The sequence below is a fragment of the Dasypus novemcinctus genome, chromosome 16 (assembly GCF_030445035.2).
Source record: "Dasypus novemcinctus isolate mDasNov1 chromosome 16, mDasNov1.1.hap2, whole genome shotgun sequence".
NCBI classification, from domain to species: Eukaryota; Metazoa; Chordata; class Mammalia; order Cingulata; family Dasypodidae; genus Dasypus; species Dasypus novemcinctus.
The window spans coordinates 73533319-73551526 of NC_080688.1; the positions used below are offsets into that span (position 1 = coordinate 73533319).

General features: G+C 36.7%; 1 protein-coding gene across 18 annotated transcripts in view; it reads left to right on the forward strand.

Annotated features, from left to right (window-relative positions):
- WDR7 (WD repeat domain 7) overlaps positions 1–18208 on the forward strand; it is a 439870-nt gene that overhangs the window by 324243 nt on the left and 97419 nt on the right. For all 18 annotated transcript variants that reach the window (XM_058277785.2, XM_071208567.1, XM_071208570.1 and 15 more), the window contains 4 exons: positions 3642–3828; positions 14477–14594; positions 16659–16808; positions 17749–17831. In XM_058277785.2, coding sequence (XP_058133768.1) covers positions 3642–3828; positions 14477–14594; positions 16659–16808; positions 17749–17831 — 538 coding nt within the window. The remainder of the gene's footprint in view (positions 1–3641; positions 3829–14476; positions 14595–16658; positions 16809–17748; positions 17832–18208) is intronic.

The window sequence follows — 18208 nt, forward strand, 5'->3', positions numbered from 1 at the left end:
AGTATGTATAAATGTTTTAAAGACTTTTTAGATACCTTGTCGAATTGGTTTTCAAAAGATTATTCCTGCTCTTTACCTTTTAATTTTGTTTAAAATGCACTTATTTTTATCCTGTTTTTGTTCCCTTTTCTAACCGTCGTTGGAAGTAATTTATACACGAACTAAAGTTTGAAATAGTGCAAAACCATTTACAGCCAAATAGTAACTACTCAAATAATGGTATATTATTCAGCAATAAAATGGAATGAAATTCTGATATATATGACAAGGTGGATGAGCCTTGAAGACTACATGTTGAGTGAAATAAACTAAACACAAAAGGGCCAGTATTATGTGATCTCATTGACATGAAATTACAGTAAGCAAACCCATAGTGTCAGAATCTAGAATATAGGTTACCGGGGGATAGGATAGGGGTAGGGAATAGGGAGATAAGACTTAAAAGTACAGAGTTTCTATTTGAGATGGTGGAAAGGTTTTGTTAATGGATGGTGGTGATGGTAGCACAACATTGTGTACGTATGTAATAGCATGAAATTATGTATTTGAATGTGGTTAAAATGGGAAATTTTAATTTGTATATATGTTCCTAGGATACAACTTTTTAAAAATCCATGAAACTGTACAACACAAACAGTGAACCCTATGTTAAACTATGGACTGTAGTTAATAGTGCAGTTATAAAAATGTGCTTTCATCAAGCGTAATGAATGACAACAGTGCAAGGTGTTAATAATAGGGTGCTGTGTGTATTTTTGTAGGACAATTATTTTAAAAAGTAATTTTACTACCTAGAAATACATTGTAAATAAATTCTAAAATGTTCTGATTATGATGCTGATAGAATTTCCCAAGCTAATACTTTTAATGTATTCTAACCCACATTTGTGATGGATTATTATTCCCTGTATTCTTTTTATTGGAAGAGATTTTGAGGGCTATACCAGAATTTGAAATAGTGTTTTATTTCTACTTCCTTTTTGCTTGCTTTTTTAAATAAACCAAATTTTGTATATTTTTGTCATCTATTTTTATATCATCTCCTCTGTTAGCAAAGACAATTAACATTGATTAACAGAAAGAACACTAAAATAAGCCACACTTAGTTCTTTCAAAATTTAGTGTAGAATATAAGACAGTGAGGTTGTAGCTTGAAGGACTTTGTATAATTGTCAAATGTGGAGATATAACTAATATATATTATAGGTGATATTTCTCAGTATTGGTATGGTATTGATGCTTTTTTAAAAATCAAACTGTTGCATCTGTACTATAATTGTTTATCTTATAAAGATAGAAAATATTTTAATAGTAGCAAACTGTGGCAATCTTTTTTTTAAAAATAGCACTTCAGGTTTTTTATTTTATTATACACTGTGCCTGAATTATATAAAAGTAACTTGTAAAATTACAAGTAAAAAAGTTGTAACTCCTAACAACATAATTTTTAATCAAGTCTCACATTATAGCCTCCTTTTTTTCCATCCATATGCATAAATAAGGTCAAGATTCTTGTTTTACTTTTCAATAAAATGGTTTTCCTAGTACTGCTGCCCTCTAAATAATCTCCACATTATATACATCTGAAAGCTTCTTTACCATAGGTATACATAACTGTACATTTTTCAGAACTTTTGGTATTGATTTTAATCACATGGGTGAACCTGGCTTAATTATAAGATTAAAATTTTACTACACAGTATACCTAAGGTCCAGAAATATAAAATTTACTTTCAAGGAATTCATATCTTCTCTTTTGAGTGAACTTCAGGTTTTCAGTTAAATGTCAGTATGTAGTGCCAAAAATTTAAATGAGATTTCCCTAAACAGTTTATTATTTCCTGCATTTGGAATATGTTTGCAGTTACTGGCCTCTCTCTGTTTTCCAGTGAACAAATAGAATAAGGAAGGCAAGAAATTTGAAGACCACAACATATACAAATAAATAAACAAATAGTCAGACTTTATTTTCTCCCTCTTCCCTCTACATATCCATATGCTCTTGTATATACACACATAAATTGGTTTAAAACGTTTATCTTTTTCCTGAAACCAAATTAACACATTATGCTTAGGAAAATAAACATCTATCTTTATGTATTCTGGTGATAAGTTGGTTAATATCAAAATACCTCCATGAAGTATTTATTTTTTTAAAGAATTTTTAGGCAAAAAATGTTCATTGGGAGGCAGAGTGATCTGTCCCTATGGTATCCCTTTATGCTTTCCTCCCTGTCCTCTTCTGTGTATTATGAGGGACTAATTTTCTGACTCTGACTCCATTCCCTTAAATGAGTCAGTCTCTATACAGAGACCTAGACTCACAGAGTATGTATAAAACAAGAGAGATTTAATGTGTCGTCCATGTCTTCCTAAAGGAAAGAAAGAAGAGGCTCTTTAGCCAAAAGGGAAGTTTCTCTTCACTTCAGGCCAGGATCAGTGCACATTGACTGTAACTAAGGAAGGGTCGAATCTTTGGATTTTCAACAAGGCTGACTTTCTCATTTGGTCAGGGGAGACACAAGGCATCTTCCACTGGGTTGCAACGGACATGGACTGGATGCATGCCTGTTACTTCAGGCTGCCCTTTCCTTTTATTTTTTTAACATCAAATTTTTATTTTTAAAGAAGCTTTAGATTACATAAATGTTACATCAGAAATACAGGGGATTCCCATATACCCCACTTCTCACCCTCTCACACTTTTCCACATTAACATTTTTCATTACTATGGTACATTTGTTATAATTGATGAACACATATTTGAAGCATTGCTATTAACCCTAGACTATAGTTTACATTATAGTTTGCTCTTTGCCCCGCACAATTTTATAGGTTTTGACAAAATGTGTAATGGCCTGTTTCCATCATTGCAATGTCATGCAGGACAATTCCAATGCCCCCAAAATACCCCCTTATTACACCTATTCTTCCCTCTCCCTCTTCTCAGAACCTCTGATGGTGATTGCCTTTATATCAGTGACGGGTGTTCTTCCATGCTAGAATAACCATAAGTCCACTTTAGTCCATAGTTGCATTCCCACCTTATGTTTGTTCATTCCACAATCGTGTGAATTTGGGAATACTGTTGCTAATTGAGAGGGTGCTTAGATCCCATAGGGCAGATGGATGGAACTGTCTTCCTTGCTTGCATGCCTCATCACACCCAGAGTAGCCAAACTTTCCGTGGCCTGGGTTCCTCAACCAAAACTAATCCAGTCATTCAAAGCTATATAGCCAAAAGCCAATCACACACTTACATTCAGTTGTGCTACTGATCACCAGATGCACAAAAATACTATACTACATTATTTTATTCCTTCTCTACTTTGCGGGTCACTGAGTAGAGAAACCATTTGTGGAAGTTTGGAATTACTGATATGTTTTGAAATTATATATACTTAGTATTTAATTAAAATACTTTAGAATATGGCATAAAATATTGAATCCAAACTTTTCTCTTTAAAGTATGTACCTAAACAAACTGCAAACTCCAAGGTCTTTTGTAGTCTTCTTGTGCAAAACCTTTTTCAGGTAAAAAAAAAAAATCCAAAGTCATTTGTTTTTTTAAATTTGCTTTAAAGAAAGCAATACAAAAGTAAAATTACTTCATTGCTATGTGTTTTATTTTGTAATTTTAGGCAAGGCATTGACATTTCTTCTGCTACAGCCACCAAGTCCCAAACTTCCTCCACATAGCACTATCCGCAGAACAGCTATTGATCTGATTGGACGAGGTTTCACAGTGTGGGAGCCTTACATGGATGTGTCTGCTGTTCTGATGGGGCTTCTCGAACTTTGTGCTGATGCTGAGAAGCAGCTTGCCAAGTAGGTGCTCAATTCTAGTTAATTTACTATGTTCTTGGGTTTGGGTTTTTGTTTTTTTTTTTTTATTCCTCAGAGCTGGGGAACATTGATTACCCCTTACAATTTGGAAAAAAATAGTCAAAAATATCAATAAATGATATTTTGGATATGGACAAGACAGGGAATCATTTTTATGTATTTTTTAATACAACTGGGATTTAGCCTTGAGCCAAAGAATGATTGAAATGTTTTATAGTTTTCAAATTGTGTATATTGTATATTGAGATAGTATTAGCCAATAATAGAAGATTGTTTATAAAGACATTTTTATATATATAAATTTGTTTGATGCATTTATGTATGTGTATATGTAAATATATGTATATGTATGTTTGATGCTTGCTCAAAAATGCTTTACTGATAGAGTGCCTAGAAAAATAGTTTAGGAAATCACTCCTCTACACGCCTTTAAAAAAAAACAATTCTGTTGAGGTTTCATTTGCACACAATAAAACACACCCATTTAAAGTGTGCAGTTTGATGAGTTTTAACAAATGTATGACCTGTGTAACAACAACCACGATTAAAATATTGAAGAGATATAGAACATTTCTCTTATCCTGAGCTCCGTCACTGGCCCCAGGCAACCACTTTTCTGGGTTCCTTTTCTTCTTTTTTCAATCAAGATATAAGTCACCTACCCTATTAAAGTACACAATTCAGTAGTTTTTAGAATATTCACAAAGCGTGCTGTAGTCTTTCTGCTGACTCCTCTGCTTAGGAATGAAGGCTAGAATGGAATGCTATGACTTTGTCCACAGATAACCAACCCAGAGACCCCAGACTGATTATAGGAAGAGTATATACATTTCAAACCCAGGTAGCTGCCGTCCTCTGTCAGCCTCTAGCATACTGCCATGCTTCCTAAACTTCACTTCTGTATCTTCCTACCTGTAGGCCCTTCAGCAAATTACTTACTTTGCCTCCCTGCCTCACGTCCATATGCAAGTGGGGTCCAATTAAAAAACAAACAAAAAACCCACACCTATCTTAGAAGGGTAATAATAAATGAACTTATATTTGCAAAGTGCCTAGAAAAATACTTAGCATGTATTAAGGGATTAATAGACGTCACCTGTATGGTGGGCGTACAAGTGGTGAGACCATTGTCACTGTCCTAGTGTTCAACAGATCAAGAATAGCCCAATTCTAGAGCGAACAGTTTGTCAATGCCACACAGGATCATTTCTGGATATAGGAGGCCTGAGGTTTCCCAACTGACTTTATGGATTAGGAGGGAATGCGAGCCCGTTAATTTGTGCCAAAAATAAGAGGAAGCTGGCCTTTGTGCAAGACCCCAAAACATAATTTTTCACCCCTCTGCTACAGCTGCTACACACAGCCTCCAAGGAGTCTGTTACTGCAGTTCTCCTGGTTTTCTTGAGAAGCCTTACCATTTTTCGGTTGTCCAAGGTTTTGCTTTGACCTAATTTTATGTTCTATTTTCAAGTCTGACCTAATCACAGTTTCATCAGTATGTACTATATTTTGTTTCCTATGAGAGAAGTGATGGGTATTTATTTTAGGTGTAGTGTTAAGTATTTTGTTTTATTTCATTTTTAAAATAAGTTTACATCAAGCTTATATTGGCAGACATAATGATGTGTTTAATTTTTATCCACATACAGTATGTCCACAGATAAAAATACTATCGTTTTTCAGCAGGTAATTTAAATCTCACTGTTACATCCTTTTCTGTCATGAAGATTAGTATGATTCCTTATACACAGCTCTGAATAAATGAATGTATCAGCATGTAGCCTTGAGGAGTCCAATGTAATTTTCATCATGATAAATTGCATAATAAGCAAGAAAATGTTTGCTTATTAATCTGTAACAAGATTTAGATTGAAAATGGCCTGTTAACACCTATGACGCACTTGGTGCAAGCTACAGAAGGACTGAGAGGGGAGAACTGGAGCAGTGATGCGGGCTAGGGGTTAAGTGTGCTTTTTACCCTCCTGCTGCCCTGCTGAGCTGCCTGTTTGTGCCTGATTTGCTGTGTACACAATCGCAGTGCTCAGCTGTCTTGCTCGTGTCTGCGATGTTAAGCTTGCTTTATGAAGACACTTTTATGTTAGGCTTGTGCATTTTAAAATTTCAGTTCACCTTGACAGAAAAAAGGAAACGCATTGGCAATTTTTTTTTTAATTTCCATTTTTTTCAGTTGATGGCCAGGGAGGTATCAGGGGAGTGCCAGGAGCAACAGAGTCCTTTCTTCCTCTCCCTCCCATGTATAGATGCCCCACCCACCCCCATTAGAATTAATTATATCTTGAGTTTAGAAATATGACTTACAACTTTGTATCTTTGAAATCGGAAATCACTGATTTTCTAATGTTTTCAAATATTTTGCCAAATTTTAAACTATGTTTATTAATTAGGCAAGCATTTACTTAGTAACTAATATATGTGAAAGGGGTGAAGTTAGGTGTTATGAGGTGTTGCAAAGTTGGATCAAACCAAAATCCTGCCTCCAGGGCACTTGTGATTTTACAGGAAATATCAGCTCTGCCCAGAGATAACCGAGACACACAGTAAGGAAGAGAAGGGAAGGTGTGGACCTTCAGGGCATGGTGAGATCAGTCATACCTGGATAATCAGAAGTAGGCAAGGAAGAGTTTCCTTTGAATCTTTCATTTGAGCGACTATGAAGACAGGAGGGAAAGGGACCCAGCAAAGAGCAGGAAGTAGGAAAACAGACATGCCCAGGAGATGTTAATAGTGCCTTAACAGAAATGGGAAGTGAAAGTGAATACTGTTTTTAGCTAATTCTATTCATTAATTCCTTGCAGCACTTAAACTACAGGATGCTCCCAAAAACACTAACATAATTTTCTTTCCACTTATCTCTGGGGAATGGAATTGAGGTCAAGGAGAGAATTGGTTTTACCGTTTACTTTATAAAAAGATTGTTACCGTGAGCTTTTTCTGCCCTTTTAGCACCTACCACATACATAAGAATAGCCAAGGTATGGATGCAGTCCTCTTACTGAATGTCTGCTACCTATGAGTTTGTGCGCCATGCACATCACAGATTTTCTCATCTAATCATAAAGAACTTAAAGAAATAGGTATTACAGTCCCCATTTTGCAGATGAGAACAATGAATCTGAATCTGAAAAATGAGTCAGAGAAAATGATGGGATTTAAACCCAGGTCTAGCTGCCTCCAAAAACCGTGGTTCTCCTGGTACTGTCCTATCTTGTATTTAAAATCATATACCCACAGAATTTTAAACCAATGGGGTATTAAATTTAAAATAATCTCTTTTAAGGACATAAATGGGGTCACCCTTTCAGAATTTACAGCATAGTCTCAGAATTTTTAAATATATTTAGTAAATTATTTTCATCAAGGATTTTGTGCCTTCTAGAAATTAAGCCTTATTTAAATATCAGTAAACTGCTTAAGCACTTGGACCATGTATTACATGTTTATTCTTATTTACTCATAACACTTTCCAAATGATTTGCATGCATTAAGTGTTTAATAAACAGTCATGGAATTTTAAAGATGAACTTCTCCTTCAACCTCATCTGATCCATTACTGTATTAGACAGTTAAAGGGGTGCTGATGCTGCAAAATACCAGAAATCAGTTGGTTTTTATAAAGGATATTTATTTGGGGTAGAAGCTTATAGTTACCAGGCCATTAAGCATAAGTCTTCACCAGTGTCTGTCGCCACGTGCTGGGGCAAGATGGCCACTGCCATCTGCCAAGAAGAGTTCAGGCTTGTTGGGTTCTACTCTTCCTGGAGCTCTGTTTCTCTCCTAGCTCAGCTACTGTGTTCTTCTCCACAAGGCCACCTGTAGACAATGAGGCTCTCTAGGCTTTGCCTCTCTGCACAAGGCCATGTGTAGACTATCAGGTAAATGGCTCTGTCTCTCTCCCCGTGGTCTCCGCCATGTCTACAGAGATGTCTCTATTTCTCTGTGTTCTTCTCCTGTATGTTCACTTCCCAGGCTCGAACTCAAAACTCCAGTATCAAAACTCCGACTTCAAAACTCCAACACTGTCCTTGCCATATCTTTAATCTGTGAGTCCCCACTCCTTGTGGGGACTAGTGATATGGCTCAATCAAAGCCCTAATCATAATTTAATCATGCCCAGCTACAGACCAGTTTACAAACATAATTCAATATCTGTTTTTGGAATTCATGAACCATATCAAACTGCTACAATTACCCTCAGTATCCTCTTAAATAAAGGCAAGTCTAGATAGATTAAACAACTTTTCCAAGGCTACACTAGTACTATTAAAGCTAAGACTATCCCTTGGGTCTCCTGACTCCCAGTTCGCTATTCCCATTCCATATGGTTATGCCACCCTTTACATGATGACAAGAGATTCTCAAGTAGAATCTTATGGGAAGAATTTTTTAAATGAATGGTTATGGGCTGCTCATTCATGATGGACTGTTTAACAGAAAATTGAGACTGTACTTCAGTGAAATCATAAATTGGCCCATCCCTAGCTAGATGTGAGAAAAATAGGAATGTAATATTATTTTTTCTGTAAACCTATACTTGTATTAAATCAGCATGCTGATAAAATATGAGAGACATTAGAAAATCATACTTTACAAAGAAATAGAAAAATCTTTGTGGTTATGGAAGGCTAGACTTACATCTGCCTTTGTATGGTCAGTGATTTTGATTCCGTTTGCATAGTTCATGTTGCAGGGCCTTTACTCTGAAAGAGAACAGAGCAGTCCTGGTTCATCTCTCCCCACCCACTGCCTCAGGTAAGGGGTGATAGTGAATTAGAAATCATCTTCTTTTCTGGTATATTCACAGTTTACCAAACATTAAGAGAAAAACATATAGCCACTGGAGACCTAGGCATGCCCAGATAATGCATACCTTAGCACCATATGTTAAAAAAATTCTTCTTGAACCATACAGAGTAGAAGAAAAGGATTTAACCTTTCAACTCAATTTCCAACCATATGTTTTTATATATATATATATATTTTTTTTAATCTAGGAGGTGGGAGTAGAGAAAGGAATATATCATACAAGCACTAAGATGCTTTTAGATTCTATATTTAAGCATTTTTTCCTGTTGATATGAAATATATTTCTAATAGACAATTTATGTTCTGAGGAAGCCATATAACTAAATCATGTTAGCATAGTTTTAATTCAGTATAAATATCTACAGCATATAGGAAATAGGTCTAAAAGATATGTATGTGCTCAGGTGAGAAATTGTCCCAAGTTTATTAAATTAAGATCCAACATGACAGAGAGGATTGAAGATTCCTTATTAAATTAAAGACAGTTAACATATCTGTTGTACCTGGGAGGGATAAGATAGAATTCCCAAATCTTAGGGAAATTGTCTATGTATTTTCAAATCATTTTTGTTGTCTTTGTTTTTGATGGGAAGTGTTTTCAATGTCCTGTTACTGTTGACCAAGGGCTATTCAATGAAAGTTTACATGCTTTTTTTTCCCCTTAATTTGACAGATGGTGAAGACTGACAATTTTAGATGGTGACATTTAACCAAAGTGTTCTTACATGTAGCTTTTGAAATGCTTGCACCTCAATGGAGTAAGGGTTAGAACGGGATTAATGAGCAGTCATGTAAAGAGTGAGCTCTGCTTGAGTGGGCTATTTTTCTATTCATGATTTTTATTTATATTATCTGTCATCTCAGGTATTTCATATTGGATGTGTATACTGAAATGCTGAGTGAAATAGAGAGTCTGTCATGTCATATTTTTTTAAAATAAAGACTGAAATCAAAGAACCATCATATACGCTTGTATAACAAATGGTCTGCATAACAGCCAGATAAGCAGGATGAAAAGAGCGAATCATCAGAATCAAATGAGAAGAGCGAGTTCTATGTTTGTACAGGGTTTCCCACGTGAGGCAAACACCACTTTAATTTCAAACATCTAATAAACAGATCCTTCTTCATTCACTTAGAATTCCACATTAAAATATTTTACACACACAGTGCACTCTCAGCTTTAAAGATATCTACATACAGAATTAGACTTTTGTCTGTTGGGACTGCCAAATCAATTACTTTGACTTCATTGCTTGGTCAATTCAGTCAAATAACTGACTAAGTGATTTTTCTCCTGCTGCATTTGTCAGGTAACTCCATTTAGTGCATAGCTATTGAGCCTCCATTGTGTCCAAGGGCTGTACTGGGCACTTTAGGGGAATACACCAGGAGTAGAAGACACAGTCCCTATCTGCACTGATTTTACAGTATATGATAATTCACACTCCCTGCTAGAATGTGATTCAATGCTAAGGGCCCAGAAGAAATGGGTCTGTTGTTAGTATTCTCTTTCAGTTAAGTAGGTAATTGGATGCTATAGCAATCATAGAATGCCATGTAGAGAAGATAAGAAATGAACTGAGGGAAGGAAGGAGACTGTGTCAATGGAGAAAGGGGTGGAGAAGAAGCATTAGCAATTTTTAAAAATGGGACTGGAATTTTAGGGACCAGCTTTGCAATTATCCTAGCCTCAGGAGCATTGGTATTGAAAGATTGAGTTAAAATTAGTGAAACTGGATTATGGAGGGCCTGGAATCTCAAGTCAAGTTTACGATTTCCTCTTACAAGTAGTAGGGGAGGTTTTTAAGCAGGATAATCATGAAATAAAGCTGGTACTTTGGGAAGGTTACTGTGGTAGTGGTGCATCAAGTAGACTAGAGGGGAGAAACCAAGTTTCTCTTCCTTCTCTCTGCCTTGGCAAATCCTTTCAAGGGGGTCATCCTCACAACCCTCCCACTCTTGCACGGTGGTTGCTTTAAAGGGCATGGCAGATCCCTGACCTCAGGGCATAGATCTGTCTGTACTCTGCAGTCCTGCACTCAGACTGCCAGGCACTGATGAAGAACGTCATTCCAAGGCAAACATTGATGCCTCTACAAAGTCTGGATTTTTTCCAGCCTCCACTGAACTTCTTGGGCAATATGCAAGTCTTTGTTTAACTTCTTTTCCCATTATCCTATAGCTTTTCTTTCAAACCCTGCCACACAGCACCCAACTTTACCACTTTCCTTGCTATATGAAGTTTGCGGATTCTCCCTAATTTACAAAATCATTTGCTGAAATGGAGGAACAGTGTGATTAGGCCTCTACCTTGAAGCCAGTGACCTGCTTTTAACTGATATCATTTTCCTTTCACTTTATTTCTAGGGTGACACATCTTTAGTCAGAAGTAGCAAATTGTTCACGTAAAATAGGTCAGGTACAAACATACTGTCCTCATAATGTAGCTCAGGCACAAGGATCAATGTATTTGCTTATGTTACCTCATTTAATCTACTGATCTATCCTGTGAAGTTGATATTTTCAACTTTCCCATTTTTTGGGTAGTGTGCCTCCTCTGTCTTGGGGTGGCCAGAAGAGCCAGCATAAAGGTTGGGGAGAATATCCACTTGTCCCTGTAGCATGAGTTTTGAAAGTGTCAGCACGCCACACCCAGCTACAGGTGCACACACATTCATATTCATTCGTTTTCTTTCACTCTCTCTTGTCATCTCTCTCAGTCTCTCTGTCTCTGTCTCTCGCTCTCTTAGTTTCCTACCAAAAGTTTCTCCTCCACACAAAAAACAGAAGTGGGCAGGTTTGCTAGGATCCTGATTAGGTGAGTAGAAATCTGGTTTCCAACTGCAGGGATCCCAGTAGCACCCAGCTGGGGATATATAGGACCTCTTGACTCCAGGAGGGTGCTTTAGCTCTTCTGCAACCATTGAGCACATCCACAGTAAGAGTGCCAGCTACCTAGAGCCATGAAGTGTAGCAGAAGTAACACCTTCCCTGTATTTTACTTCTCTTAATACGATTTAGCTGTTCTGGCACCCACTAGCATACATATTTATGTTTCAAATAAAGCCCTCAGGTCTGTTCTCCTAGCTTGGTGGGCAATGTATTGTCTCTCCAATACCTGTACAGTTGGCCATTTGTACCAACATGTAAGGCTGCTTCTTTAGCTGAATTTGAAACTTCTTTCCGAGATGCAATCTAGTCATTCGTCAATATACTATATGAGTTTAGTCATGTTACCGATTGATTGCTCATTGTGCCTGCCTGTCATGCTAGCTTGCTACACCTGCCCATTGTGCCAGCTCACCTTCTCCAGGAAGTCCCAGGGACTGAACCCAGGACCTCGCATATGATAGGTGGGAGCCCAATCGCTTGAGCCACATCTTCTCCCACTACTATCTTTTCTTGTCACTTCTCTTATTTCCCATTTGTAAGATTCCAATATCACCTTCCTCAAAGAAATGTTCTAGAGCAGAAGCAAGAAGATGAAAAATAGCACAGGAAAGCCTGACCTCAAACCTAGACCAATTCTCCTTCCCTTACATTCTGTCTTCCAGAGATGGACGGAGTATCCCAGTAGAAAGACATTCCTTTTCCCTGGATGACTAGATTGTCAGGGATGTTGCCTGGGAGATTTGAGGATTTTGTATCTTTTCCAGTTCTGACATTCTCTGAGTTTTATTGATCCTATGAAATTTGATGTGTTTCTTCAGAATTATTCAATTAAGCTACTATTCTTATTTGTTTTAGCCAGTTTTTCAATATTATCAACACCTGTTCTTTCACATTGGCAAAACAAAGGAAACATCACAGGGTGTCTGAAAAATTCAATTGCTTTTGAATTTTTTAAAATTTATTTTGGCGGCGGACTTGGCCCAGTGGTTAGGGCGTCCGTCTACCACATGGGAGGTCCACAGTTCAAACTCCAGGCCTCCTTGACCCGTGTGGAGCTGGCCCATGCGCAGTGCTGATGCGTACAAGGAGTGCCCTGCCACACAGGGGTGTACCCCGCGTAGGGGAGCCCCATGCGCAAGGAGTGCGCCCCATAAGGAGAGTTGCCCAGCGCGAAAGGAAGTGCAGCCTGCCTAGGCATGGCGCCGCACACACAGAGAGCTGACACAGCAAGATGACGCAACAAAAAGAAACACAGATTCCCATGCCACTGACAACAACAGAAGCAGACAAAGAAGACGCAGCAAATAGACACAGAGAACAGACAACTGAGGTGGGGGACCGGAAGGAGGGAAATAAATAAGTAAATAAATCTTAAAAAAAAAATTTGATTTAAAATGTGGGCATATAACCTAAGCTTTACAATAACTACACTACTCACATAGTAAGCATTTCTCTTCCTGAATTCTCAGCAGTAAAGTTTAGTCCAGAAAAGAAGCTGCTTAACTGCCCCATCCTGCTTTCCTGCTGACATCTCTTTCAACCCCTACTGAGAACCAACAGCTTCATGATCCTGGAGGTGATACACTCACCAATGCATTCCTTCCATTTATTGTTCATGTGTGTGTCCTCTCAGATGGCATCTTTCTTTTTAGTGGTAAACATCAAAGAAAGACTCTCCCTACCCCTCTCATGGTTACTGCTTTATCTCTACTACCCAGTTTGGAAAAAAGAATAGTCAAATAAATCAAAGATTTAAGCAGCAGTAACAGAAAGAAATGATAAGCAGAATTTTCTATAATTGTTACCTTTTCTAATACTGACAAAAACGCCTATGTAATATATCTTTATTTTCAATTAAAAAGTATAATAATGTTTCCTAGATTAATTATAGAGATACTGATTAATTTTTTGAGATTTTTAGTAATCATATTCCAGAAGATGTATTTGATTGGAGCACTATCTTAAGTTCATATGAATACTTAAATATTAATATTATTTAATTAGAAAGAAAAACTATAATCCATAACAAAATACTCTTTATGCACAATTAATGTTCAGATCATATGCCACATTTTAATTGAAAGTCTTGATATTTTTCCCAGCATCATGTATAATATAAAGGAAGTTTGGAAACAGAAAAAAATTTATTTTGATGTATCAAGTGTGGGAAAGGTGCTATAAGGACCCATGTATTCTTACAGTTTGGAAAATGTATTTCATCATGAACATAGTCATATATAACCAGGACAATGCCATGCCATATGATTTTGTAGAGACAGCATGAGTTTGTTAATATAATTTTTGTGTCAAAATTTTTGTGCCAAAATTTTTGTGCCAAAAACTATTGGCAGCACAATACTGAATGTACTGAGTATGGAGTAAACTAGCAGTACCAAGGGTAGTTCAAACTAAAAATAATATATGAACTAAAAATGATTTTGTCATTCTTGGGTCTTTTGACATTTTTATGGACAGGGATGAATTTTGCTTCCTTTCAGATATATGACCTTAAATGCAGCCTTTTAAATGTGACCTTATAAGCATGTTATTACCTTTAACGTTTTTAGGGAAAAATTGGAAAATACCCAGCACAATCTTCATTCTTGCCCTATTCTGAGCTTTGTGATATGTATTCAGTACTAGTTCTTGATAATTTGTTAACAAGGCCTTTTTAACACTTTGGACAGATGCACATACTGTTTTCAATCTTCACGGTTAATTATTCGATTTTGTATTTGATGCCAGAACACCCTGACTCCTAATCACTGCTCATTGTTGCAAGTCCATTATATTCTAACTGTTTGAGTGCTCCCATTGACCTTGAACTGACATTATAAGCTGTGTCTAATCTTTTCAGTCTATATTTCTAATGCTTCTTTTCTTTTTTTCTTTTTTTCTGATCCCTGTTTAGCATTACAATGGGGCTTCCTCTGAGCCCTGCCGCTGACTCCGCCCGCTCTGCAAGGCATGCCCTCTCCCTCATTGCCACTGCCAGACCACCCGCCTTCATCACCACCATAGCTAAAGAGGTGAGCACAACTTTTCACTGTGCTCCATCGTCTCGTTTGATATTGTGAGCTAAGGGTTCATAGCTACAAATAATCCTTCCAGCTTGTTCTAGAACAGTGCAAATTATAATATAGTACCAAAAGGAATACACATGTTCCTTTGTGCATGCATACTAAATGCCATAGCAGTGTGTTCTCCCTGCACTTTTGTGTTCATGTCTGTTCCCAAAGTTAATTCACCAACTTGTAAATATTTGATAATTTTTTCATCTGAAGTATAACAGACTTTTGCAAATTAATATATGTTAAAAGTATTCACCTTTTCAAGAATTTATTATCTACCTGTAAGCAAAATTAAACTTCTTATTTACCTTTGGCTCTCCAACTGTAAACAAAAATGTTGGTCATAAACTGTCTTATTGTTTTTCCTTTTATATGTCACAGATTAAGACTTGAAGGCCAATTGATTCCCACATTCCTAGTGCTCTAATTGCCCACATCTAACTGAAAAACTAGTAAAGAACAATGAACCAATTATAGGAGCTTTCCATTAAAGAGCTGTGAAGGTCTTAGTACAGGAAGAAAATGGATAGGTTGGTAACCCCCAACCCTGATTTTTTTAAAGGTTTGTTCCATCTCAGCGTAATGTGCAGACTCAGTGTCCATAGGGTATGGGTTCTGCCTGAGTTGTTTTTCCTGTAGCTATGATGAATTTTTAAAATACTAAATAAATACCCTCTGAGTCTACCCTGCTAACCTGAAACCAATTGGGCCTGCATCTGCCCCAGAGCCATTCTTAATAGGCACACAGTAAATATCTGTAATGTGAAGATAGCTAGAAAGGAGGAAAGAAGGCCCTAAGAGCAATTTGTATAGGTTTATGTGAGACAGTAGAACTTTAAATTATGTTTAAAGTAAGTTTGTAGAACTAAGTTATTACGTATTTTCTAATAGGGCATAGTGTTATAGTGAGGTTCCTCTGTCTTTAAAAATATACATGTGTATATATGTGTTCATATAATTTTGGTGTATATTATATATTTATATATAGTATATATATGAGTATGTATCTACATATGTGTAAACATTTCCATTAGCCATAGAAATATTTTATCAGTTTATCCCATCAGGAATATGCACAGGGGGTAATATTGAATACACTGAATAAGCCTTACATCAGTCAGATCACATATACAGATTCTATTAGATGCTAGGCATTAAACTGTAAACAAATGTTTATATTATTTGTGGTTTTTAATTTAATTTGAATCATTTCCATTTGAGTATTTTTTAAATGAATTGTTAGAACAGCCATGCTTTGGGTTTATTGTACACCAGTGTTTGGTTAGGGAGGTAATCAAAAAATATTTCAGTGTAATAGTCTACATATATTTCCTTTTTAAAAGAAGTTTCCCACTTCACTTTTTAAACTTAGAGTATTAGAGTAAAATGCTAACGAAAGTATTTCTTGCAGTATTGTTGCGCCGTACCCCATCCATCCTCTCACTTACTCCACCACTCCATTCCTCTGTGGCTGTTCTAGGGCCACCCGAATGTCATTCGTGCTCTTTCTTCTCTGAACTGCAAAGCTTACAATTTGTGTGGAAAAAAATCACACAGCATTTATATTATTTACAATGCTCGTTATTTTTGGAGGCATGTTAATCTAGATTTCCTAACTTGATTATAAAGCACTTAGAATCGTGCTTGAGACACAGTAAATGCTGTCTAAGTATCATTTACTTTTATTACCTAAGAGAAAGGATTCCATCTTATGCTTCTTGGGTATTCCCTAACTGCCTTTGACCTCAGTGCCAAATACACCAAATTCACAAATCTTCAGTCTGTCTCTTCAAAATTGTCATCATGATATTGTATTGAAGTCTCACACAATACCTAGGAACTTAGAGTTTTTATTAGACAATCCTTATTGAGTTTTTACTGTCCTGAGATGTTTCTTTTTTGCAATCAAAAGTATTTCTGACTAACCCCAAGAGGTTTGTCTCTGTCAGTTCTTTTCAAGTACCTAGAAATGAAAAATTTTCTAAGTGCCAAATTATCTATAGCATGGAAATGTTTTTATAGGTACATAGACATACTGCCCTTGCAGCAAATACCCAGTCGCAGCAGAATATGCACACGACAGCACTTGCACGAGCTAAAGGAGAAATTCTAAGAGTCATTGAAATTCTTATTGAAAAGATGCCCACAGATGTTGTGGATCTTCTTGTGGAGGTAAGAAAATCCTATTTAAAACAATATACCGGGGAAACGGACTTTGGCCCAGTGGTTAGGGCGTCCGTCTACCACATGGGAGGCCCGCGGTTCAAGCCCCGGGCCTCCTTGACCCATGTGGGAGCTGGCCCATGCGCAGTGCTGATGCGCGCAAGGAGTGCCGTGCCACACAGGGGTGTCCCCCGCGTAGGGGAGCCCCACGCGCAAGGAGTGCACCCATAAGGAGAGCCGCCCAGCGCGAAGGAGGGAGCAGCCTGCCGAGAAATGGCGCCACCCACACTTCCCGAGCCGCTGACGACAACAGAAGCGGACAAAGAAACAAGACGCAGCAAAAAGACACAGAAAACAGACAACCGGGGGAGGGGAGGGGAATTAAATAAAAATAAAAATAAATCTTTAAAAAAAAAAAAAAAAATAAAACAATATACCAGCAGGCTAAAGTAAATATTCCTGTGCAGTAATATAAATCAGCATCTATATTTTCAGCATCTCTAAAAAAATGTGTTGTGTGTATGTGAGAGAGAGAGAGAACTAAAATCAATTAACTTGTCTACTATTTCTGGAGGCCTTATTTAAATTTCCTCAGAAATCAAACTGAATGCTATCTATTCACATGGAATTGGTCTGTATTAGAAGAATTTTTAAAGCTTATGTCTAAATTATAAACAGAACAAAATGTATAGGGTGCTTGCATATAAGCTACCTCTACTGTACATAAATGTTAATGGCCTTTAAAGTAAACAGTTCTGATCTCATTTTACTGCACTGTATTATATTTTGTTCATAGATAAAAGATAGCCTGTGACACACATGTTTAAAATTGCTTTCATTCTCTTTTTTAAAATATCTAAAATTGTCATGAGTAAATGAGGCCTTATTTAAATTTTGAAGAGCTAAGTATTTGAAATTAATTTTAGATCTGTGTCTTTTTCCACAAAAGGTTATGGACATCATTATGTACTGCCTGGAAGGATCCTTAGTTAAAAAGAAAGGTCTTCAAGAATGTTTCCCAGCCATCTGCAGGTAAAGAAGCCTTTAATAGCACGCAAAATAGATAATTTTAGTAACAAATAATTTCTTTTTAAATGATGTGGTTAGTTAGTAGTCTCTCTCAGTTTAGAAATCCAATTATCAATTAACATTTTCTTACTTTCTACAAGAATTTAGGCAGCTTATAATCAAAACACCAATACGGGAGCAGATGAAACTCAGTGATTGAGCGCCTGCTTCGCATATTTAAAACTGGGTCATGAAGACATTTTGTGCCTAACTTCAAAAAATGAATAGGAAATAGCAAGCATTAAATTAAATATATTTATATTCTAATAATCATTACTCAAATTAATATTTCCATTGCAAAAAGGAGAGTTAGGAAGCTTCTTATTTGAGGGAATAGATAT